At 46.8% G+C, this 25061-nt stretch overlaps 1 protein-coding gene across 5 annotated transcripts in view; it reads right to left on the reverse strand.

Moving 5' to 3' along the window:
* The window catches only part of LOC135917012 (cytoplasmic aconitate hydratase-like), a 233332-nt gene that overhangs the window by 174476 nt on the left and 33795 nt on the right, over positions 1-25061 (reverse strand). For all 5 annotated transcript variants that reach the window (XM_065450478.2, XM_065450497.2, XM_065450487.2 and 2 more), the window contains 2 exons: positions 19401-19712; positions 11204-11304 (listed from right to left, as the gene is read on the reverse strand). In XM_065450478.2, coding sequence (XP_065306550.2) covers positions 11204-11304; positions 19401-19712 — 413 coding nt within the window. The remainder of the gene's footprint in view (positions 1-11203; positions 11305-19400; positions 19713-25061) is intronic.

A 25061-nucleotide genomic window follows, 5' to 3' on the forward strand; every position in this document is an offset into this window, starting at 1 on the left:
TTTCGGTATCGGCGTGCTCGTCGAAGTGCGCAAGTACCGGCGGCGACTGCATGCGTCGTTTGAGTTCTTGAAATGTGTCGGCCTGCGGTGTTTCCCAGTTGAACTCGACTTCACATTTAGTCAGCTGTGTCAGCGGTTCAGCGATCCGTGAAAAGTCCTTGACAAATCGCCTGTAGTAGGCACACATGCCAAGAAATCTACGCACTGCCTTCTTGTTGATGGGCTGCGCGAACTTTGCGATGGCAGCTGTCTTTTGCGGGTCGGGGCGGACTCCAGACTTGCTGATGGCGTGGCCTAGGAACAGAAGCTCATCGTAAGCGAAGCGGCACCTTTCTGGCTTCAGAGTGAGCCCTGATGACTTATGGCCTCAAGTACTCTTGCAAGCCGCCTAAGGTGATCGTCAATATTTCCGACGAAGACAACGACGTAATCCAAGTAAACGAGACAGGTCTGCCACTTCAATCCTGCTAAAACCGTGTCCATCACATGCTGGAACGTTGCAGGCGCCGAGCACAGTCCAAATGGCACAACCTTGAACTCGTAGAGGCCGTCTGGGGTGATGAAGGCGATCTTCTTGCGATCTCTTTCATTGACTTCTATTTGCCAATAGCCAGACTTGAGGTCCATCGACGAGAAGTATTTAGCGTTGCAAAGCCGATCCAATGCGTCGTCTATCCATAGGAGGGGGTATACGTCCTTCTTCGTGATCTTGTTCAGTCGGCGATAATCAACGCAGAAATGTAGGGTTCCGTCTTTTTTCTTTACCAGGACAACAGGGGATGCCCAGGGGCTTTTCGATGGCTGGATGATCTTGCCGCGCAGCATTTCGTCGACTTGTTCTCTTATAGCTTCACGTTCTCGCGGGGAAAATCGGTAAGGGCTCTGGCGGAGTGGTCGAGTGCACTCCTCGGAGATTATGCGATGCTTGGCGACTGGTGTTTGTCAAATCCTCGATGACGTAGAAAAACAGTCTTTGTATCGTCGGAGCAGACTTCTGAGCTGCTGTTGCTTAATCACGGAGAGACTTGGATTAATGTCGTAGTCTGGTTCGGGAACCATGGTCGTCGGCGCAGATGCGGCGGAATCCGAGAGGACAAACGCATTACTGGTTTCCAGAATTTCCTCGATGTACGCGATCGTCGTGCCCTTGTTGATGTGCTTGAATTCCTGGCTGAAGTTTGTCAGCAACACTTCAGTTTTCCCTCCATGCAGTCGAGCGATCCCTCTTGCGACGCAAATTTCACGGTCTAGCAGTAGACATTGGTCGCCTTCGATGACGCCTTCTACATCAGCGGGTGTTTTGGTGCCGACCGAAATAACAATGCTGGAGCAAGGCGGGATGCTCACTTGATCTTCGAGCACATTCAAGGCGGTGTGACTACGAGGGCTCTCCGGAGGTATCACTTTATCTTCCGACAGTGTTATTGACTTCGACTTGAGGTCGATGATTGCGCCGTGTTGGTTCAGGAAGTCCATACCGAGAATGACGTCTCGTGAACACTGTTGGAGGATAACGAAGGTGGCAGGGTAAGTTCGGTCATGAATGGTTATTCTTGTCGTGCAGATCCCAGTCGGCGTGATGAGGTGTCCTCCAGCGGTTCGAATCTGAGGGCCTTCCCATGCGGTCTTAACTTTCTTCAACTGGGCGGCGATGTGTCCACTCATTACGGAGTAATCGGCCCCTGTGTCGACTAAGGCAGTGACTGCGTGGCCGTTGAGAAGTACGTCGAGGTCGGTGGTTCTTTGTCTGGAGTTGCAGTTGGGTCTTGGCGTCGGATCACGGCTGCGTCGTGTTGAACTGAAGCTGGAACGTCGCGTCGTCAAGTCGTCTTTCGTCGGTGTAGTCTTGGCTTCCCGACTTCGTCGGGACGGCGGCGTGTCGTCATTAGGTCGTCGGGATGGTTTCTTCGTCGTCTTCTTCGGTGGCGGAGGATCTTCGTCAGTTCGACGAACAGCAACCGCACCTCCATCGGTTGCTGCTTTTAGTTTTCTGGATATGGGCTCGCTGACCTGCCCTGGGCAGGGCCAGTGTATGGACGGCGCTGCGGCGACAGGTAGCAGCCTGGTGACAGCGAACGGGACGGTCGTTGAGAGTTGTACTGAGTGGCGGCCAGGTTATCGGCGATGTCACGTGGGCACTCCCCAAGCTGCAGACGCAGCACGTTGACGGCGAACCCTCTCAGTCCCAAGTCGCGGTATGGGAATCGGCGGTACACATGGCCGGCGTCTCCGCAGTGGTAGCAGAGCAGGCGGTGGTCAGGAGCGCGCCAAACGTCTGTCTTCCTCAGGTAGCTGCGCTGGGCGACGGATGGGCGTGCTGGCGGCGGCGGCAGTGGTCGACGGAATTGCGGCGTTACAGGGCCCTGGCGAAGTCGTGGAGGGGGACCTTGACGGCGGGTGACGGCGGTGTAGGTCATCGCTTCTGGCTGGGGCTGCCATTGGGGTTGCCTTGGCCACAATCTTCTTGGTCTTCTCAGGTAGAAGTCTGTGCTGCGGGGGCAGCTGTTGAAGACGGCGGCTTGCTCGATGGTTCGGGACTACGTTTGTGTTCTCTTTGCGGTCCGGGCTTGAATTACGGCTTGTCGGGGGCGTCCGGTACATGAACGTTAAGCACCTCCACCAGATGTCATGTGGTAGTGATGTTGAAGAACACAGTAGCAATACGCAGTACTGTGAAAGACAAAACTAACTTTTATTGGGCGAACCTGTGCCCACAAAAACAGGCTACAATTATAGCACAACGATAGCGGCGAACACGGTCGGCGATCGTCGAAAATCTGATCAACGGGTCAAGCGCGTCGGCTTTTATACATCAATCGTCGAATGTTCCAGACTAATCGTTGGGACCCCTGTGCCTTCTAGAAAGTTCTACACCATTCGCATCAAGCGATGAAATCAGATAACATAAGGTTCGGCGACAACAGACAGCGGATAGAAGCATCGATAACTTTCCAGAAACTTCGGATACATGCAGGCGCGTCCCGCGCTGTGACATAACTTTTGTTAGGCGGCGAAACGTGGTCGCCCGATAAAGATAAGTACACATGTCAGTATGGTTCTCGGTGGACCAAGCGTCTCACGGTTTCTTCGATATTCATTCGGTAGCCACATTAGGTGCCCAAAGTAGGCATTTGATTGTGGCCAACATACTTTGCGTTTTCTCATTTTGGTGCCCCCGCCTCCCAAATGTAAAAAAAAAATATGTCTTGTTGTGGCGCAGCGAATTGTTGCATGGTGAAATTTCGATTTTGTTACTTCTTTTGCGGAAAGTAATGAGCCACGGGACGCTTCAGTTGTTGATACTCTTATATTATTGCGATAGCAATTATATGGACACTCAAGGCGCATTCCAGGCGCATTCCTGCCGTCACAGTCGCCCTCATGTTTTGTATAAAGCCTAAGGGCGGTATCATCGTGACCGTGCGCCACGTGCTGCACGTGCGAGTGAAAGAGTAGGGGAGAGGGGCGTGGAATGTGTGAGCAGATGATGGTGGTTCAGTCTTGTGTGCGCAAAGGAGAACAGCGGGGAGCAAGCACGCCGCCTTCCGTCATGCGCGATACATCGGGGCGGGATCTAGAGTTCTGTGAATCTGTGATTGCACAACATGTTTATTTGCCTTGTTTTACGCATTATATACTGTAATTTTTTCTTAGATAGGTAGATTTATTGGAGACTTAAACGTATACTTATGGCGTTTTTCCCTGGTCGATTCAGGGCAGGATTTTTTGCTTTGCGACAACAAATCCGAATTGCACTGGTCGATCTGAAGCGTGTTCGCGTTTTCCACTATTCGTTTCGGATCAACTCGCTTCGCGCCGGATCGCTCTCACTTGCTCCGCCACCGAGGCGCGGATTCGGGCGGAGTAGATCGCGTCACTTCCGTGTGTTGCTTCGCAAAATGGCCGCGTTCGGTGCTTCTGCAGAACTCGCCTTTAGCGATGAGAGCTCGGATGACAGCGATTACAAAGTGACGCATGTGCTGTACGAAGCCTTCTATGAACGTTGTCCATGCACAATCCTTGCACGTGCGATATGGAAATGACGAACTCTGCGACTGCCGCGGTCAAATTACGCACGGGGGACGGCTACCGTGTTTACACGATTGTAAGTCGACCCCTTTTTTAAAATTTGAAAGTCTGAAGTTTGGGGGTCGACTTACAATCGAAACCGAAACATGGCCCCGTAAAAAAAAGCAATACCAACGGGATCTACAACGTAGTTAGAATTTATGTTTGCTCTATGGCCGTATACCCGTATCTTTTCGCTATCCCGCGTGTTTGTTCGCTTTTCGGAAGGGTTCTTCAACATTTTTGAGAGTTTTACAGTGCATGCAACGCTCATGGGGGGGTGTCGATAGTTGATGGAAGCGCTGCTGTTCCCATTTACGGCGGCACCCTCAGAACGGCGGCGCTTGCGGGGAGTATCGGTAGTTCATGGAAGAGCAGTCACCGCTCGCTGGTTGCTCTTTCTCTGTTTGAAGGCATTGGTATTGGTTTGACGCGTTCCACTTGACTGCCGGCTACGTGCTACTTCTATGCTTCCCCAGTCGTCATGAGTGCTCCAGGCCCACTAATCGTTCGGCACTCGCTCACAGCAGCGTTCAAGAGGGCTGCCATCCCTTACGCTGAAGAAACAAATCACTGCACAGCGGGCCGCAATTTCGATGTTTCTAAATGGGTGGTGCGAGAGTGGCGACTGCAGCGAAGCGAAATTTTCACCTGTGACAAGTGAGAAATTTCCCACGTGCCAAAGTCTGAACGCTTTCCGGAGCTGTAGGCTAAGCTTGCAGCGTACGTCGCTGAAATGCGTGATCGGTCCCTGCCAGTGAAGTGCGACGTGGTCATGAAACAAGCCCGGACCTTCACCTTAATTTAAGGTTCTGCTCCGCCTCGAGTACAACGAGTGGCTGGCGGCAGAAGACTGCGAAATGACGCCAACTGGACCTGTCAAAGGAGCCTCCCTGACCGCTGCATGTGGTTGGGTGCATTTGGCGTGGGCTGCTGTTCTGCAAGATGTCCTGGTGCGGTCGTTTGCCAAATTTAAAATTTCGCTGGACCCCGACGCGCTGTGGGACCGCAGCAACAATAACGATGGCAGCACTAGTGAAGACGAGTAGTCCAGTGACCATGTCAGCAACTAATAAATTTTCGTTATCGAATGTGCCCTCGGGTATGCTCTTATTTTTTTTTTTTTCCCCGGTCACGCGACATGGGGGGGGTCGACTTACATTCGAGTCGACTTACAATCGTGTAAATACAGTACTTTAGTTGCCGTGGAAACGTACAGAGCGGAAGTTGGGCATGGTTTCCGCAACCGGTTTTTGTCACGCGTACGCAGACTTCATGTATGATCCTCCGTGGAGCGTTTTTGCGCTCCGCTGGCTGATTTGGATTTGTGAAACCCGAGCGCTCGCTCGAGGATTTCGGCAGCCACTCCAGATCGACCAGTGAAAAACGCCATTAAATATATTGTTGCCAAGTTTTGTGTATACCTGCAGAGAACTTTGTTTCTAGTGACACTTTTTTGCCCTTTATCAAGCTCGATAAGCATCGATGAACTGGCAGAGCGTGTGGACATCAATCATGGTTCGGTTTACGCCATAATTCCTGAACATCTCGGTTATCGGCTCTTGTGTCTGCAATGGATGTCCAAGATTTTGAACCACTGCCAGAAGACGGAGAAGTGCGGCGCTGCCTTGTCTCATCTTATTCGGTATCATAATGAGGGTGACGACTTATTATCTGCAATTGTGATTGGGGACGAACCATGGGGCCACTACTACGAGCCTGAAACACGACGGCAAAGCTTACAGTGGAAGCATTCGAATTAAACGCCCCCAAAGAAAGTAAAGGCCGTCATTTCTGCCAGAAAGGTGTTGAGTTCTTTTTTCGATCGTCGGGGGCCATTACTGACAGAATTTGCTAAATCTTGAGAGAATATCAATTATTTCCAATATTGTGAAACGCCGGATCGGTAGCGAGTCGCAATCAAGAACAAACGACGGGGAAAACTGACGAATGGGGTCATCTTGTTCCACGATAATGCCCATCCCCACGTCGCTGATGTGGTTAATATAAAACTGGCAAAGTTCAAGTAAGAAACACTGCAACATCCGCCACACAGCTCAGACCTGTCGCCTTGCAACTTCCACATTTTGGGGCAACTGAAAAAACCGCTCAAGGGAACCAGATTCGTGTCGGATGATGACGTGAGAGTCAGTTGCAGGCTTTTTGAAGCAGCAACCCAAGGAGCTTTATGAGACGGAAATTACGCGACTCGTTAGTCAATGGGACAAATGTCTAAATGCTCGTAGAGACTAGTTTTAAATAAAGTACCCCGTCTGTCATGTATTCCCATTGACTAATTTTCATTTGACTCGCCCTCGTATATTTTGCAGAACTCATGCTTTTTATACGTGCTCTCTGTTGCGACTATAATTTCAGTGCAATTACTCACGATATACGACCGGTGACAGCTGCTCCTGCGTAATACATTCCAACAAATGACAGCGTCATTGAGATTTTTCTATGGCCGTTGCATATGTACGAGAATGTGAACAAGGTTCTTGAATGACAGTTTCATTAGCACATTTTTCCTCAACTTGTTCTTCATGACCTTTGCATTTTTCATATCAGTGGCACGCACTGCTTTGATGGTTTCGAACTGATCTGGTTCTAAAGTTCGTGCGATATTTTCTTTACTTATTAGACAGACAAAAAACATGGAAGCATTGATATCAGTTATTTCGGGCACAATTTTTGGGACATATGAGTATATTCTGTTATGAAAAAAATACACATTTTGCTTGTTTCGACAGTGTGTAGCGTTCAAGAATTCGTTTCCAGCATCTTCGGCAATGGCAATGCAGTGATTATTCGTGTCTTTGATCCCTCGACAAATTGTTTAAGAGGAAGGTTTAGCTCGGGCCCAACTCCGACGCGGCCTATTCAAGTACATGTAAAACGTAGAAACGCTTTTCTGAGATATCTCCTCGATCGCTTTCATTGAAATTTGTTGCACTTGATAAAGAAAGTTAAATTCTAGTGTCTGCTGGAAGCAGAATTATGATTTAGGGTCTGGATTTTGTTTAAATATCTTGAAAAAATCGAAACTTCGAAAAAAAGAAGCACGACGTTTAAGAACTAATAGTTCTGCATCAAGAACAGACATCGCGGTTCTGTAAACGGCATGTATTCTAACAGTCAAAGCGGACAAATTTGGTATGTCAATTTGTATCTTACGCGAGTTTCTTACGTTGTGTACAATGGTTCTGCAAAAGCCCTATTTCCATAATACTAAAGTTCTTGAGATTCATGGGTGACATATCAATTTTGTCCGCTGTAGATGTACTATTACATGCAATGCACAGAATTACGATATTATTTTTCATTCTTGGGTTACAGAGTTTTAAACTTGATAGGTTAGTTTTCTGAAAATTTCAGTATTGCAATGTTTAATAAGGAATTTACAACATAAATGAAAAACTCAAAACCAAAAGTCAGTAGAACTTAAGTTTTTATATTAAATCCAACAAACCTCGTCAAATTAGGTGCAGTGGTTGCCGCGAAAAACGAATTCTCATTCAATGTGTATTTACAAAGGAGCATCCGAGCTAAAGCTTTCTCTTGAGGAGGAGGCCGAGCTACAATGTGAGCCCCCCCCCCCCCCCCCCCGAACTAAATTTCTGGCTACGCCACTGCCAGTATCGCAATTATAATAAAATTATGTTCATATCCCGGTATTCTTAAAGTTAACAAGTTGCTGTCGTTATATAGTACTTTATGATGCGTTGTTTATTAAAAGCACAAATGGAGCATTAGGAGCAAACAATGAGTTTCCTCACATGCACAGGGCTCTTCAGAGAGTGAGAATCATCGATGTATGGCCTGTAGTGATGTAGCCTGCTCCACTACGCAGGTTCTTATGCTTTTTATCTTTATTATACCCACAGGGGTGAAAATTTACCATTTACCATATTTTTGCACTAATTTTATGGTTATTTGGGCATAGTTGATGGTTTGAAATATTCCAAAAATATTTGCGTTTATGACTAGTGACTATTTGATTCAGTCTTTGAATCAAATAGTACACTATTTGATTAGTTATTCGGAAGTTTCAAATATTTGCACACCCTTAGCAGACATAACTAAGCAAATATAAAATTTAGTTGGTCAGCCTTAAATTCAATGGCGTATTCTCCTGCTATAACGAAATTGAAAATGTGGGTTCCGACCCGGTATTGGTTGTAGGGAAGCCTATTTTGTTTGTCTGTGCCTCACACTATTCTGGTAGCAAAAATGTCAAATACATTGCCAAACAATTTTCAGACCCCCGACTTTTCAGACCTGCACAATTCCTGTGGCATCACCACGTACTAATAGCAATAATCGAAATTTCGGATGCCTCATAGTGTTTTGAGCACGAAGCATGCGTGTGTTGCTGCAAACATGGCAGCCTTGAACAAAGTTGCCGCCACGTCGACTGGGCACGAAACTGCAACTTCCGTTGCAGACTCCCAATGGAGCAGTGCTGTTGGTTAAGCCTAGTGTACTAAGCAGTGCAGCTGGTGGACTGGCTGGTCACAAGCCGCCGTGAGAAGCTCACTACCAACATTTTCGCACTAGTAGACCTTATCACTGATCAAACGTGAAATCAGTTACACATGCTAGACTAACAGCCGTAGTAGCAAAGTACGGATCCAGGTGTGGTACCCTCCGTGTCTGAAAAGTCTGTTGCCAGCATGCATGTTTTGGTCAGCAGCTTGGTTTCGTTGAAACACAGTCGGCAAGTCAACAATCTAATCCTGCACAATGACACCGACTGATTGCACAGTTGTGTAATCACGGCAGTAGAGAACACATGTATGCATCGTATTTTCACAATTCTGAGCGCCCCCATACTTCCACAAATAAAATTGGAGAAAAGTTTGCATGCATATCTAAGCACCACCTTTTTTTGCAAAGAAGAGCACATAGCCGAGTCCGCCAAGCACACTTGCTCACTCTGTTGCCAAGCCGCAGCCGTTGGAGCCGACACTACACGACAGATGGCAGCACAGGACGCCAAAAAATGTCCTAAAGCGACTCCATAACTCCATGAGCATATTGTTACGTGGGCCTGATATCAGTGGCGCTCGGCAGATTTCACGGGCACTGAGGACGCATGTTGCTTTTTTTGGTGTGAGTTGTTTGACAGGCCTAACTGAAGTCGGAATGTATTTGAGGAGGGCTGTCTACAGCTTGAAGTTCAAGCAAACTGTAATTGTGTTTGCCGAGATAATGGCAACCACAGTGCCACCTCAGAATTCGGTGTGCACCACGCCTGCATTATCAGGTGGAGGAAGCAGAGGGACCAGATTAACAAAAGCGCCGCAACACATAGGAAGTTCACGGGACCGCACAAGGGCTGACATCTGCAAATTGAAGAAGTCTGGAAGTTTGTTTGCAGCAAACGATGCAGCAGGGGCTTCACTGTCCCTGCCAATGCAAACCAGATGAAAGCGAAGGAGATCACAACAAGAATGCTGATTTCCCGCACGGTGTTCTGCGCAGGGCAGGGCTGGGTGGAGCTTATGATAAGAAGAAACGGATTTTCTTTGAGATGCCGGACAACAATATGCCAGAAGCCGCCAGCCGATTTCCAAAAAAAACTTTCCACTTTTTAGCGGTATGTGAAATAGCTCCGCAGGGAACACAGCTACGAGCTCGGCCAGATCGGCAACGCCAATGAGACACCGGTGTATTTTGACTTTCAACATGCCAAGGGCGTGTACAGTTAATGAAGTAGCAGCCCGCGAAGTGAACATGAAAATGACAGGGTACGAGAAGCAGCGTGTCACAGTGATGCTGTACATAACAGCTGACAGCCGAAAGTTTCCGCCATACATCATCCTCAAAGGGAAAAACATACCAAACATGAATGTTTTCCTAAATAAGTCATCGTAAGAGTCCAGCAAAAAGGGTGGATGACAGCCGAGCTGATATTAGAGTAGATTCAAGCCTTGGGGCAGCAGCGCCCAGGAGCATTGCTCGGCAGACCTACAGGTACGTAGTCTACGCTTCTGTTGGACCCATTTTGTGGCCATCTTACCCCGAAGCTTCAGAATAGCAAATGCGACTTGGTTGTGATTCCAGGCGACATGATGCCAGTACTGAATGCCGTCAATGTTTCAGTCAACAAACCTTTTAAAGCTAATCTTCGACAGAAGTACGAATAGTGGGTGCAGAACCCTAACCAGAAGATGATGCCGACGGGAAAGCTGCAGGAAGGGTCCCCTGTCAACCATCACAAGGTGGATTTCGGACGCGTGGAAGCGGGTCTAAGTCGACATTGTGGCCAAGTCACTGAAGAAGCGTTCAATTACAAACCACTTCGACGGAATGGAAGACGACCTGCTGTGGGATACTGAGAGTGGCGGATTCGAGTGACATTGAGAGTGACTAAGTATCAGACACAAGTGGTCGGTTCACTGTCTGCACCAAGGCATTTTTCTTTTGAATGTTCACCAAATAAAATGTTATTAGTCGTGCCCATCTTATGGAGATATCGCCGCGAGAAGAATGCGAAGGGGGGGGGGGGGTCATTTTAGATTTTTCGAATCTAAGAATGCCCCTTTAGGTATTGTGGTCGTGAAAAAAAGGGGGTGCTTAGAATTGAGTAAATACAAATATATATTATAGTTTTTGTGCCTCATGTGAATTCGGCAAGAAGCTCATGGGTCATTGAAATTCGCAGGAGACCCATTGGAGGCACTTCTAAGCGCAAGGCATAAAGCTGGGCTAGTTGGTGTGTCATCATTATTCAAAAGCCTAGCGCAAAATAGCAGGGACAAAGACAGAGAAGACGACAGGACGAGCGCTCGTCCTGTCGTCTTCTCTGTCTTTGTCCCTGCTATTTTGCGCTAGGCTTTTGAATAATGAGGCACTTCTCTTAATGTTTCCTATACAGAACTGATCGAGAGCTTTTATCTTCTTTTCACCAATATCTGCATGTCTGCTTATAATGAATTTCAGATAACTATGTAATTTCGTGGTAATGAGGTGTGACTGCACTAGGGTGTGAACATTGTGTTATACAAATTGTGAAAAATACTGTTAATTACTTCAATTTGCTTCTGGCATTATTTGATTTGTATTTGATTCAGTCTCAATATGTACTATATTTGCACACTCATATCAAATGGCAACACGGCACGGAACTTACCTGTGAGTAAACAGGGTCCTGGGAAGCATCCGAGTAATTTCGAAGCATCTGGTTGGCCAACAGGTAGGCCTCCGCATAACGCAGGGTTTGCTCATCTCGTCCTGGAGCAAAAACAAGGATGGCAGCTGCACTAAGACATAGGCTGTGCAACTTTCAAAGAAAAAGAAATAACTAAAATTTGTGCATGCGAGAAATTTCAGACATGTTGCACATATTGACCTAACCTGATGCTGCCTGTGGCAGCTTTAAAGAAGACATAGTTGTTAAAGAGCCCCCTCACCAGGTCTGGCCACATTGAGCTGACAAGCGCAGAGCATACAATGCGTGCTAACGATCGTGTTTGCAAAGAATTGCATAGCTACGCACCGCAGAAAGGTCTAAAATTTCAATCCAAATGCCGTTTTCCCTTTCTCTTGTGGTGACTGTGCTCTAAGCTGGACGGTGACATAGTCGTGTCCCTAGGCCTATGTAGTTGTGTCCGCAGTGTGACGTCGCTCGTGGTGACACGTGACTTCGAGAATTATTCAAGGCAACATCTGCTATTTGTGTGATTTGTTGCTCCAATAGACAAATTGCAGTTTAGAGAAATAATAAAACACAGAAACGGAATATGTGCGTGTTTTTTGTTTTACTTTGCACCACAGGAAGAGAGATGCACTTCCGTTTCGTCTGCCTGTTCTCACGTGCAGTCGCGCATGCAAAAACTGAAAATACCGTAAAAACCCGCGTGTAAAACGTGGGCTTTTTTTTCCTGTTATTAGCGTCCCAAATTTTCGCCTATATGCGGATCCAAATGAAAATTTCCGTCAGAAATTTGGGCTAGAAGTTTTGGTTTCGTTATTGCTATGTGGCTATGGCTTGACTTCGTTATTGCTACGTGGCTACGGTTTGGTTTCCTTATTGCTGTGTGACTACAGCATCGTTTCTTTCTTGTTGAGCGCGCAGCTTGGCAGCACACGTGCAAACCACGCTTCGTGAAGTGCATATTTTTTATTCTGCATTGAAGGACCAAGATGTCCAGACTACGAAAACAGTACTCGGCTGCTTTCAAGAGAAAGGTTATTTTAGCCGCACAGGACATCGGCAACAGTGTGGCCGGGAGGCAGTCTGGGGTAAACGAGGGAAGCATTCGCGGATGGCGTCGACAGAAGGAAGCCCTTTTCACGTGCAGCGGAAATCGAACTTGCCCTGACAGAGTTTGTATGCGAACAGCAAGCCACGCAGCTAGCTGTGAGCGCGGAGCTTATGCAGGCAAAAGCTAAGGAGCTTGAAAGAGAAAAAGGGCTACCGAGTTACGCCTTCAAAGTGAGCAGGCACTGTATTTATCGCTACATGCGCTGTGCTGGTTTTTCCTTATGCCGCCGAACTTCGATTTCGAAAAAGCTGCCCGAATCGTTCGAACAGCTGCTTGTGGCTTTCCAGCACCACGTTATTTCGCTGCGCAAGTCCAAGAACTTCCAGCTAGGGCAAATCGGCAATGCTGACCAAACGCCGGTTTATCTTGATGTGCCATCGCCCCTCACCGTGCATGAAAAGGGCATCTAAACAAGTTTATGTCCGGTTCACTGGCAACGAGAAAACGCGAGTTAATGCCATGTTGTCATGCATGGCCGATGGACGCAAGCTTCCGCCCTATGTCGTCTTCAAGTGCAAGACAGTGCCTAAAGGTGAGGAGCTGCCAAAAAAATGTGGTCATGAAATGCCATGAGAAAGGCTGGATGAATGAGAATCTTGTGCTTGACTGGATAAAGTCCGTCTGGTGTAGGCGGCCTGGCACACTGTTGTTGTTCCCATCCATCCTTGTGCTGGACGTATTTCGTTGCCATTTGGCGGACTGAGTGAAGAGGCTGTTGCACGAATCCTTCATTGAACTCATTGTTATCCTGGGTGGGATGACATCTCAGCTGCAGCCTTTAGATGTTTGCACAAACAAGCCAAGCCGTTCAAGGACACCGACTGGGCGGCTGACATGGGTTTTGCCAGCCACACTATGCAAGTGGATTGTGGACGCATGGGCCAGCATACCAGAGGACCTTGTGCGTCGCGCATTCAAGAAGTGTGGCATCTCGAACACACTCGATGGCACAAAGGATGAATACCTCTGGGAAGATATGTCCAACAAAGAACCGTCCTAAGAGAGCACAGCTGAGGAAGACAGTGATTGAAATGCGAAGTGCAATTTAAATACTAAATGTTTTCCTCGAGTTTTCTTAACTCATATTATACGCAGATAAAACTTTTTTTTCCATTTCAAGTCCCAAAAATTTCACCTCGTACTATATGCAGATTCGTATTATATGCGGGTTTTTACGGTATGTCATTTTCTACCGTGTTCCAGCACGTGATCATGCTCTGTGATCTGCTTGTTCTGCCTCAGTATTCCTGTAGCACTGACCAATACCGCTAGATAGGTGTTCCTGTGCACAACGCACAAAATTGCGTGCTGCGCGAAATGAGACCAATGCAACAGCACACATCTGACATCGTCCACAGAAGTGTGCCGCGCAGCAATAAATCGAGAGGGGAAAAAAAATTAGTGCAGTGCCCGTGAAGTATGCATCACGTAATACTCAAGCTTCGGTATGGGAGAACGCAGGGAAGGTATTTCACCTGCTCAAGTTAGGCGGGGCAAGTGGCGAGAGTGTCTCTCTTGGCAGCGGCCTGAGATAGTGGGTTTGTGACACTGAAATATTTCTGTGTAGGCTATTAATGAAACAATTAGAAAAATTGCAGTAGAACACTCACTAAAAGGCACGTAACAGCTTCCAGCGTATAAACAAAATTTGCTATGTGACCTGCTGAGGCGCCCTTTAATGCATCGGCACTTGGGCTTTCGCCTTCAAGTCGTCTTCGGGATAACATAAGAGACCCTGGGACTTTCTTTTGCTACCCGGAAAGGAATCGTCAAACAAAAGTGTCACAAGTTCTCTTTATTTCCTAATTTATTATTGGAATACGTTATCTGAGGAGGCAGTGAACTCCGCCTCGTTGGAATCATTTGTTCAATGTATTAGTAATATCAACTTTTGTTGAAATTTGAGTCCAATAGTGGAGTACACTCTGAGTTGATGATACAGTATTTCCTTGCTCGAGCATTCATTTATGTCATCTATGTCCAGTGTATTACCATGTTTTTCCACGTTTTTATGTATTATATTTTTGCAATTATGTCAAGTTAGTTTAAATTTACTTTTCTTGTTTGTATTTTAAGTATCCACTCCTGCATTGACCCGAGAAGAGCCTGCAGTATCTGTAAATAAAAAAAAAATATAAGAAATCTGGACTGCTTGTCAATAAGTGGTGTGGTCACGCTTAAGCAAGGTTGCATATCTGCAGCCACATTCAACCTGTTTCTGTATTTGCTTTTCAAGTATGCAAGCCTGAAAAAAGCGTACCCGCATGAATATGTAGTAGAAAAGCGAAGCAAAAGCTTTACAGCCATTTTATGGAGAAGGGGAAACATTTCTACAGTCCCCAACTAGAATACCTCATGGCTTGAGGTGACCACGCCCGCCAGAAAAAAAAATAAGAAAGAAAAAAAAAGAAATCAGTGTTTTGCTGATTTATTTCTGATCTACTTACTCTGATTTACTGATCTATTTTACTAGAGTGGGTTTTGCGGACCCCCAGAAAATTGCTTCAAAGACCTTTCAAATGACTTCACAGGCTTACCTTTCATTTTCATCAGTAATAGTCAACTAATTTCCACTAAATTAATTATGATAGTATTTTGAAAGAATACCACTGTAAAGCGATTAAGTGTTCAGCAGCGAGTTCAAGTTGCATTTCACACACCGTGGTGGATCAGTGGCTATGGCGATCTACTCTGCTTAGCCAAAATAAAATTGCATGGCTTAAATGTTTCCATGTTTCACTTGAGCTGTTTCACGTGTGACAGTAGCCTTCTGCATTTATTATTAATCATCATTATGCAGTTACACTTTTGTTTTGCTTATGATCATTAAGGTTACAGAATAGGTACCAAGAGAAGGGAAGTGCAGTCGAGGAACTAGCCAGAAGACTAGGTGGGGCAATGAAATAAGGAAATTCGCGGACGCTATTTGGAATCTGTTGGCGCAGGACAGGGGCAATTGGAGATCGCAGGGAGAGGCCTTCGTCCAGCAGTGGATGACAGCTGATGATGATGACAATGGCAATGATGATGTACAGCAATATAAGGGTTTTGTCGATGTCACGGCATGGCTCAGTCACTGAAAAGCATACTCATCTCGTGCATACTCTGTGCGAAAAAGACACTGCAGGAAAAAAAAAATTCCGCGCAGAAACCCCTCTGGTAGTTGTCGAAGCATGAGAAAGAATTGTGCCACTTGCTCATCTCCACACAGCCCGGCATCATTATTGATGTTATGGAACTTGATCCGACCAGTATAAACCCTTACCAAACCTCATCGGTCCTTCGCTTATCATTTTCGACAGCGAACATGATAAGGCAAATTTAATTAAGAGAGTTCATTATGGCACTGAAACCTGCGCCCATTGATGTTGAAGTTAATAAGCCACATTTAATTAAGATATAGTCAATTAAGGTACTCGAACCCTCTACATTTGGTGGGAGTCGAACGCACGACCTTTGGTGTAAAGCTGAATTAGGGTTAATTTAGCAAAGCTGTTGCAAAACCAGCATTACATTTGCTGAGGCGGGTAAGCAATGCTTTATTGATGGTTTAGACGCTTGTTTTGAGCTTGTTCTTTATTGAAACGTATGCTGTTGCGTGTGTCGTATGGGCGATTTTAATGAATGTATGGACTGTTTGCTTCACTATGCTGAGCGCTTTAGCCTCTATCTTACGTGGGTATAATCCATTTGTTGTCCTACGTAACGGGCAAGTTTCTCATTGGGTAGGCATAGAAATGCTTAGGCATTTAAAACGCACGCGACAATGTCCACAGCAAACCAACACAGCTCAGCAACTTGGGCGTATGTGTTCGAGCGTAGCACAGGCCGCTGCACCGCCGCTCTTACGCTCCACTGAAGCCAACGCCAGTGCCACCACTCAGCCTATCAGAGAAGCACACACCGTCGACGTTCGTGGAGCCGCCGCACCGCATAACCTCCGCCGGTGAATAAGCCCACAACCCCCTTCTAGTACACTGTAACACGGCAGAAAGCACAACGTCTGCTAGCTCTGCTGACGAGGAACGATAACGGCAGTTGCTTGTGACCACAGCTCTGATGTGAATGTAGGCTCCTAATATACACATCGTCAGAGTGTGCCAAAGCAAAACACGCACGTGCATTTACGTCAAGTCAATTGAAGTGGCCGCAGCCAATGCTCCAGTGCGAACAAACATGACTACCACAGCCAAAGCCAAAGAGGCCATCAAGTCACTGGATTGAGAGTAGCTTTCTGTAATTAACGTCATCAAAGTAATAATTAGGTTAAAGTAGCATGACTACCACCTCCAAAGCCAGCGAAGGAGGAGAGGGCTCACATGTGGGTAGAGTGAAAATAGAACACGCTAGTGCACTCAGCTTGAGCGGCTGCAGTGTTGGCCACTCCCGAGATCCCACTGCACCACGGCTGGCTAGCCTAAATAAATCATGGCTACGGCAGCTACCTCATCGCGCAGCCCTTCCCACAAATTAGTGACACTGGACGACCGAGCCCAGCCATGCCAGCACCAGTGCACCGACTCTACCAAGGACGGTGACGTGGCCTCACGCAGTCTGGCCGGCGTCTTATGGTTGTAGGGTGTCCGGGTATTCTACATCAACACACAAGACATCTGGTTCACCCAGCTGCACAGCCATTTCTTTCTCAACAAGGTTTCAGGCTCCGGCTGCGTTCCAGGCTCAGGATGTCATCCCCCAGGCCCAACTTCTATGCGAACTTGTGGGCAGCCGTCCTTGCTCACAATGTCACCTCAAGTGCTCACTCACAACAGCTCTCACCATTGGAACCGTCGCGTCATTCCACGTCCTGTCGCCCCACACTGCCTGCGTCCACCCGTGCCAACCGTCAGCACATGCCGGCCCCAGCATCAGACCTCTATTTGGTTTGGGAACCTCCTCTCCAGCTAAAAGGCAGCTGCGCAGCGACTCTTTCCAAGGAATACACTGGGACAACCGTCAGTGCTTTCAGCTATTCTGTGGGCCACCACTCTCCTTGCTTGGACGTTCCCGCAAGCTGTCCACTTTGCGTTCGGGGGCACCTCACTCATCACCGACACAGAGGCTATCCCACTGGCCTTACTAGGCGCAAATTTCACTCTCGCAGCCACGGAGGCACCACAAGCACAACCTTTGCAATGCATTCAGCGACCACAGCAATCCTGATGCTATCGGAATTCGAGATTTCACTGTAAGCAGCAGCAGGCGAGCCTTCCGATCTTCTATGCTCACACCTTCTTTGGATGCATGGCCTACCAAAGTTTTACAGGAGCCAGCTCTGCCATTTAGTTTCTTCAGCTCAAGCACAACTCCTACGTGCATCACTTCTACATGCATCCCACAACCTTCGCAAAATGGGAAGTTGTGGGATCGTTCCCCACCTGCGGCAAGTTTTTTTCTCAACTTTCATTTACATTAATTTATCGTTTCTTGATTTCATTTCTTAAGCACAAGTAATTTTCCCTATGTTGTCCTTGGTGTCAGTATTTGTTGGCTTCTTATGATATGACTAATAAAAATCGGGCCCCTCGGTTAACCTCTTTCTTCTCGTTTACTTCTACACGCAGGTAGTGCAAGAACAGAACACGCCAGCGCGCTCGACCTGAGCAGCCGCGGTGTCAGCCGCCCCCGATATCTCGCTGCACCATAAACCGTGGCTTTGTGCAGCTCTTCCCACAAAGTAATAAAATCAACAGAACACTAGTTATTTTTTGTTAAACAACAAAAACCTCGTACTGTTTGTGAAGCTGACCAGTAGGCTCCTGGTGTCGAAGATACACATTCAGTTCCAAAACAAGCGCGAATGAGTTTGGTGAACTCATGCATTTGGAAATGTCATTTTCAACTAATTTCATTACGTTATACCATGTGACAGCAAACAAATGGCATTATGAGTGAATGCCATTCATTGTAAATGACATTAGATTTGCCGTGTGACAGGAGTATTACTTTTGCTAATGTGACACATCATCTTCTCATTCTATCCACAATGCAAGGACATGTTCTGAGCTGTAGACAGTGCCTTCAAGAATGTGGCAATCCAGGGCTGCTTCATGCAGGAGAATGCAAAGAGCGAGGGCTTTGCAATGGCATTTTTTCTTTAGTGCATCATGAAGACAGGTCGCAATAGTTTAGCCTTGTTGTATCAAATGTTAAGAGTACCAGGAGGTTACTAAGCTTGGAGCAAACACGAGAAGGCAAGCATGAAAGCTCTGTGTGTATTGGTTCCAATTTTAAGTTAATTAACTAAGCGTTTTGGGCATGTTGGCATGACATGATGAGGCTTACAGCGCATGAAAGGACAAGGACAGAAAGACGCAGCGCCTGTGTTTACCATGTTTTTGTGTCCTCGTCCTTTCATGCAGTATAAACCTCTCCATGTAAGCTGATGTTTTTTCATTCAGTAGTTCTACTCTATGTGAGCAAACATTACACTGAAATGTACTCTGAAACGACCAAAACATTTCACAAAGGCTTAACTGCACAGCAACGATTATGTCTTAGGTCAAGTAATGTTTTAGACAAAAGCCATATTCACACATTCCTGCAGAGACCAGTGACACCAGATTTTTGTGGAGGTAAAAAAAGATATTAAATTAGGGTGTTTTACGTGTCAAAACTATGATCTGATTATGAGGCATGCCGTAGTGGGCGACTCCGGAAATTTGGACCTCCAGGGGTTCTTTAACGTGCACCTAAAGCTAAGTACACAGGTGGTTTCACATTTCACCCCCATCAAAATGTGGCCACCGTGGCCGAGATTCAATCCCGCGACCTCTTTCTTGTAGGTAGCGTTGCAAGGAAATGTATAGGCATATTTGATTGGCCATTTCAGAGCATTCTGGCAGCACTTCAAATATCATGCAACACATCACCTAAGCTTTTACAGCAAGCATAAATGGGCTCAAAAGGTGACAATGAAGCCCGATTACCACTAGCTGGCTCAATTATCATTGCAATACAGCTTTAAAGCAGCCTTGCACAGCCTTATGAATGCAGTCTAAGAGGCAAGAGATGTCCAGTTGGGTGTGGTCCATAAGTGCACTTCCAGCACAGCACACGTACCTGTCTGTCGCAGGTACTCCAGGGTCTTGGCATCAACAGGGAAGAAGCCGACGGTGGCCCCGTACTCGGGGCACATATTGGACACGGTGGCACGGTCAGCGATGGACAGCTGGGCCACGCCCGGCCCAAAGAACTCGACAAACTTGCCTACAACGCCCACCTGGCGCAGGTGCTTGGTGATGGTGAGCACCAAGTCTGTTGAAGTGGCCCCAGCTGGCAACTGGCCGGTTAGCCGGTAGCCCACCACGGGAGGTAGCAGCATGCTGGTCGCCTGGCCCAGCATCACAGCCTCAGCCTCAATGCCACCCACACCTGAGCAACGAATGGCACGCATCTGAGCAGCTCCAGGAGAGCTTGGCAAACTGACCTCGAAGCATGACTGCCAAATGTTGCATTAAGTAGGGGCACCAGGTATGTACGACTCTCCTGGTTAGATTGAGCTCAAATTTCACACAAAAGTGGCATCTTGCAGTGCATGTAGTTTTATGACTATGTTTGAAAGACAGTGTGATGTTTCCAGCACGTAGAGATGCGAACACTTAGTAGGAAGAAATGCACAAGACAAAGTTGGTTTCTAAGTGGCCCCATCTCTACTTGCTGGAACCATCACACTGTCATCATGCACCAACCGGTCCAGAAAACCACCCTAATCAGATGTTTCAGAGTAATATGCTCCCCCCCCCCCCCCCCGAACTCCCTGCTTCACCCAAAATGAAATTGAAGTACATGCCAATCTGTTGCGATGCAGATGACAAAATGCAGTTTCTGAAAACAGAACAGTTGTGCTATCTGTCACTGTGAGAGTGAAATGCAGTGTGCTTTGTTTTGTTGTTTCAGTGAGAGATGGCATCACTGCTCTGTTCTGGCAATTTCTGCCGTTTTGTCTGGTGCCAGCACGGACAGAGTGTACATCCCATTTATTCTAAATGAAACAAGCAACTAATGCACCCAAACATAGTATTAAACTGCATCCACCACAAAGTGACACCTCAGTGCAAAACTTGAGTGTGAATGTGCCAGTAATTCAGCCAGGAAAGTCCCGCATACTTGGCACTCCTATTTAGATGGACTCTAAAACAATTGTGACAATTATGTGCAAACACCGAGTCAACGGGGCAGGTCCTTATGGTCAACAAAGGCCAAATTTAAGTGCTCTGCACAAACCGTGTCACTTATTTCCTAGTGCTTAAACCACTCCACGCTATTTCACCCACCTCTGCCTAATCTACATATAGCTTGAGGGAGTGATCTGATAGGCTTTCCATGTGACATCATCAGGAATACTGTTAAGCCTGCTGATCCACTAAGCTTTCCTTTGATAGTATATTAGTGCATTTGTAATTGTAATGCAGTCGCTGACTAGTAACTCTGACACGACAGGGGCTGCCTAAAAACCAGAATTGGGAGTCTGGAATATCAGATTTGCAAAAAAAAGTAAGTGATTTTATTTGACTAGTGGCCAACAAAGCTTGTCAATGCGTTGTGCTGCTGCGTGCTCGTATGCTTGCCTGTGACCTGGTCAGTCCACATTTCAACGACTGTCGCTGTGCTGCGGCTGCAGACAGACAGGCCAAAGTACATTTGATCCATGTGCCAAATCTCCATACCATGTCAAGTAAAACCAAGGTTGACTGCACACCAATAGCTGAACGATTGCTTGTTTCTTCACAACAGCCGTGTGACACTTCCCTCACTTGAGCCGTCAGTGCAGACATTGAGGGTGCAGCCACTCAAAGCTGCTTGATGACTGTGAGCGACAAACATTCATAACAGCAATCGAAGGAGCCACCCGGGACTGTGTCGCTATTTAACAAATGCTGGCCGTGTGGAACTCGCATGACAAACTGCAAAGTTGGACAACATTTTTTGTGCAAGCAGACAGGTACACCATGATGCGCTAACTTGAAAAATGTATTCTCTGGAAAATGAATGCATCTATGCTCCCACAAACCACTCCAGGTCAAACTGTCATACTGCTCTTTCCGAAAACGACCTCTAATTATCAAGCAGGTCCACAGACACGGTGCTAACACATGTTTCCCCATTCCATCTAACAGCCTGTGCTTCTATAATTTTACACACGTCCTTATCTGTATCCGAAAAGTAATCAGTAAACAAAGGTGTGCATCGGCACTCTTGGCAGCCGAGGGTGAAGTAATTTCTTACGTTTAAACTATGTTTTCTTACGTTGTCATTAGACACAGAAAACACAACATATCAGAAACATAATGGACAGAACACCGTCCAACTGCAAAGGCAGCCTTTCAAATTTAGTGGCTCGAAAAGGATAGTGAAAGGAACTATAGTTGGTGGCTGTTCATCTTTTCTCTGCGCTCCATGTATGGAAACATGGAGACCAGGAAACGTAGACCAGAAATTTTGGTGGTCCTTATACATTAAGCCTATGCACCTGTAGCGGTGTCCTTCGTTTGCCCGCGTTTTTCTGTCTCTTTGTTTCAGTACATAGTGCAAGAAGCAAACTATGATTAGTGGCTTGGCTTGTCACGAGTTAAGTGAGGTTGACAACTACTAGATCAGCCAGGCTTCACTAAATTAGGATTAGCAGGAGGCACCAGCGACATGGCCAGCAACGTACCAAGGTGAAAATATTGCTCTTCCTGCTCGACTCAGCAGCTGAAATAACACACGGTTGTGTAGACAAAATATCAGCAGCCTGTTGCAAGATGTCCTTACATATAGTTATATTGCAGAAGCCCCACATAAGGATGTATTTACAATATTTACAAGAGAGACGACAATGCATAAAACCTCTCAGCGGGTGCCAGGAGGCAACTGGCATATGCAATTACATGCTCTGCGTTACACTGCCGTTGAACAAGTACAGCCCCAATTCCATGACCACTCGCATCCGTGTGAAGTTCAGTGGCGGAGATGGATCATAATGAGCCAGCAATGGGGGAGCCGTGAGCAAGCGTACGAGGGCGGAGAAGGCTTTCATTTGAGCAAGGCCTCCTGTGAAAGCAACGTCCTCCTTAAGTAAGTCGGTGAGCGGGCGAGCAGTTTCGGCGGAATTCTCTGTAAACGACGGAAATACAAGCATAGCCCAACAAAGCTTTTTACATCTGCAGTGGAAGACGGAACAGGAAAGTTCTGGACAGCGCAAATCTTGTAAGGGTCGGGTTGAATGCCAATGGCACTGACGAGATGGCCAAGAATGGTAATTTGACGACATCCAAAGTGGCACTTGGATGACTTCAATTGCAGGCCAGCGCATTGAAAAACAGCAAGAAAAGCCAATGGACACATTAGATGGCTCGTGAAAGTTGGTGAAAAGACTATGACACCATCTAGATAACACAGACATGTGGACCATTTATAGCCACGAAGTAAGGAGTCCATCATTCGTCCGGGCATTATTCGGGCATCATTCGGGCATCACAAAGGCTGAACGGCATAACCTTGAATTGGTAGAGGCCGTCAGGTGTTACGAAGGCAGTTTTTTCACGGTCTGTGTTATCTACTGAGATTTGCCAATAGCCTGATCGGAGGTCGATCAATGAAAAGTACTCTGCTCCGTGCAAGCAGTCCAAAGCATCATCAATATGCAGCAAGGGGTAGACATCCTTACGTGTGATTTCGCTGAGGTGTCTGTAATCCACACAAATGTGCCAAGTGCCGTCCTTCTCGACAAGGGCAATCAGGGATGCCTACGGACTGCATGATGGCTCAATAACGCCTTTATTCAACATCTCATCAACTTCTCGTTGTATCACTTGTTGTCCAGACTGTGAAACACGGTATGGCTGGCGGGGTATCGCATTGGCGTCTCTGGTGTAAACACGATGGGTGACCCCCGATGTCTGGGCTAAAGGGCGGCCGTCAAAGTGAACAATGTAGCGGTAAGTTTCCAAGAGACGGCAGAGGTCAGCAGCTTGTGCCGGAAGACGGTCATGTGCAATCATCTTGCTAAGTTCGTCTGTGAGAGTTGGTGAATTGGAGGCTGCTGTAGAGGGCGACGGAATTTTGGCATCAAGAGCCGATACCGCACAATCGTTCACAGGCAAGATGTCACCCAAAGACATGACTCTGGGAAGTATCTGAGTCGAGCAGTTAAAATTCAGGAGGGGGAGCGAAGTCTGATGGCCTGTAACAGTTAGCAGTGTATGGGGAACAGCCAAATTTCTTTCAAGCAGTATGTCAGCGGTGGGACATAGCACATAGACACTGTCAGGAACAGACGGGAACGGCAGTAGAGTGACGTACGTAGTGGCTTGAGGCGACAGGTGGATGTCTTCGGGACAGCATAACCGTGGTTGTGTGACTGGTGGACTATAGCAGCCGTGGGGCAGTTCAAACTGAATGACACTAGACACGCAATGAAAGAGTGCTGAATGGGACAATAAAAACTCTAAGCCGAGTATTATAATGTCGCAAGCACATTGTTCTAAAACGGCAAACAAAACAGTCATTAGGAGCCTCGCAATGCCAACGCAAGCAGTGAACATATCAAGCACAATAGCGTGCCTCCGTTGGCGACGCAGAGGGTGCATGATGCAGCAGGTGTGAGAACTTTGTTCAGGCATCGGCGCAATTTGGCACTCATCACAGATACGTGCGTGCCAGTGTCAATGAGTCCTGGGACACTGACGCCATCGACTAAAACGTCCATCAAGTTCTGTTTGGTCAGTAAAGTGATCAGAGGGTTTTGCGGTCGAGTCGTCAATGCAGCGTCACCTCCGGGAGCTGCATCACTTAGTTTTCCGGAGATGGGCATTGGGGGCTACGTCGGGGATGGTGGGCGACGAGCCTGTGGCGATAGGGACGATGCTCAATGAGCGGGTGGCAAATGGGACTGGTGACATCGGAATGATGACGAGGGACAGTTCCAAGGAGCACAAGCGTCACTGTTTGGCTGTTGCAGTACCAATGGAAGCTGGTAACGACGCTCGCTCTGTTTGGGACGATAATTACTGGTGAATGGCAGTCGCAGAAGGGAGGAGACAGTACGGTCATTACAATGTGACCACTACAATAGGTAAATGTGACAGTACAGTCCAGCCCACTTATAACGATACCAGTTATAACAATATATCAGCTATAACGATGAGTTGACTTCAGAGTATCAACTTATGCATTAGGACTATGAGAAAAAAAAGCATATATGACTATATTTTATTCACCGCATGTTGGATATAATGATCGAAATTCTCCCTTTTGAGCGGCATTTTCCATGCAGGATAATCCTGAAATTTGCTTTGCTAAGTTTCCCTTAACCAAAACGAGGCGAAAAGTTTGTCTACGCAAGTTCGTATCTGCCACCACTACCGCGCAGCACGTCCCACCAGCACTCGAAAGCAAGTGCAGATTTCTGACTATTTCAGCACGCCTAATGCTTGACACAATGTTTGGATGTATAAATAAACATTTCATTTTTCACAGCCTTCTTTCTACAACGTCAATTTTTTTTATCGTAGGTGGTAAATTCGGTTTCGGAGCTGCAAAGATATGTTTGGCAGCTTCTTTTTAAAATTTTTTTTATGGCAGTCTAGACATAGCGATGATCGGTTAAACGATCAGATTTTTTGTTCTTCTTGATATTGTTATAAGTGGACTGCACTGTACGCACATCGTGACTGACACGCCAGCAGGCAAAACATATTAGCTGATCATCTGCGATTCACCACTCGGCTGGATTTCGGT

This window comes from Dermacentor albipictus, chromosome 4, assembly GCF_038994185.2.
Source record: "Dermacentor albipictus isolate Rhodes 1998 colony chromosome 4, USDA_Dalb.pri_finalv2, whole genome shotgun sequence".
NCBI classification, from domain to species: domain Eukaryota; kingdom Metazoa; phylum Arthropoda; class Arachnida; order Ixodida; family Ixodidae; genus Dermacentor; species Dermacentor albipictus.